The 214-nt window shown below is 51.9% G+C and overlaps 1 protein-coding gene across 1 annotated transcript; it reads right to left on the bottom strand.

The window, feature by feature from the left end:
* Nucleotides 1-4: 4 nt before the first annotated feature.
* On the bottom strand, nt 5-172 carry LOC113473857 (transcriptional regulatory protein AlgP-like; the record flags this gene model as incomplete). The annotated part of the gene is made up of 1 exon (XM_026833296.1): nt 5-172. A coding segment is annotated over one exon (168 nt), but the record flags the coding sequence as incomplete, so codon positions are not given.
* Nucleotides 173-214: the final 42 nt, after the last annotated feature.

A 214-nucleotide genomic window follows, 5' to 3' on the forward strand; every position in this document is an offset into this window, starting at 1 on the left:
TCAGCAGCTGGTTGTTGAGCTTGTTCAGCAGCTGGTTGTTGAGCTGGTTCAGCAGCTGGTTGTTGAGCTGGTTCAGCATCTGGTTGTTGAGCTTGTTCAGCAGCTGGTTGTTGAGCTAGTCCAGCAGCTGGTTGTAGAGCTGGTTCAGCAGATGGCTGAGCTGTCCCAGCAGCTGGTCATTGAGCTGGTTCAGTAGCTGGTTGGATGTTTTGAT

The sequence above is a fragment of the Diaphorina citri genome, unplaced genomic scaffold (assembly GCF_000475195.1).
Source record: "Diaphorina citri unplaced genomic scaffold, Diaci psyllid genome assembly version 1.1 scaffold153627, whole genome shotgun sequence".
NCBI lineage: Eukaryota > Metazoa > Arthropoda > Insecta > Hemiptera > Psyllidae > Diaphorina > Diaphorina citri.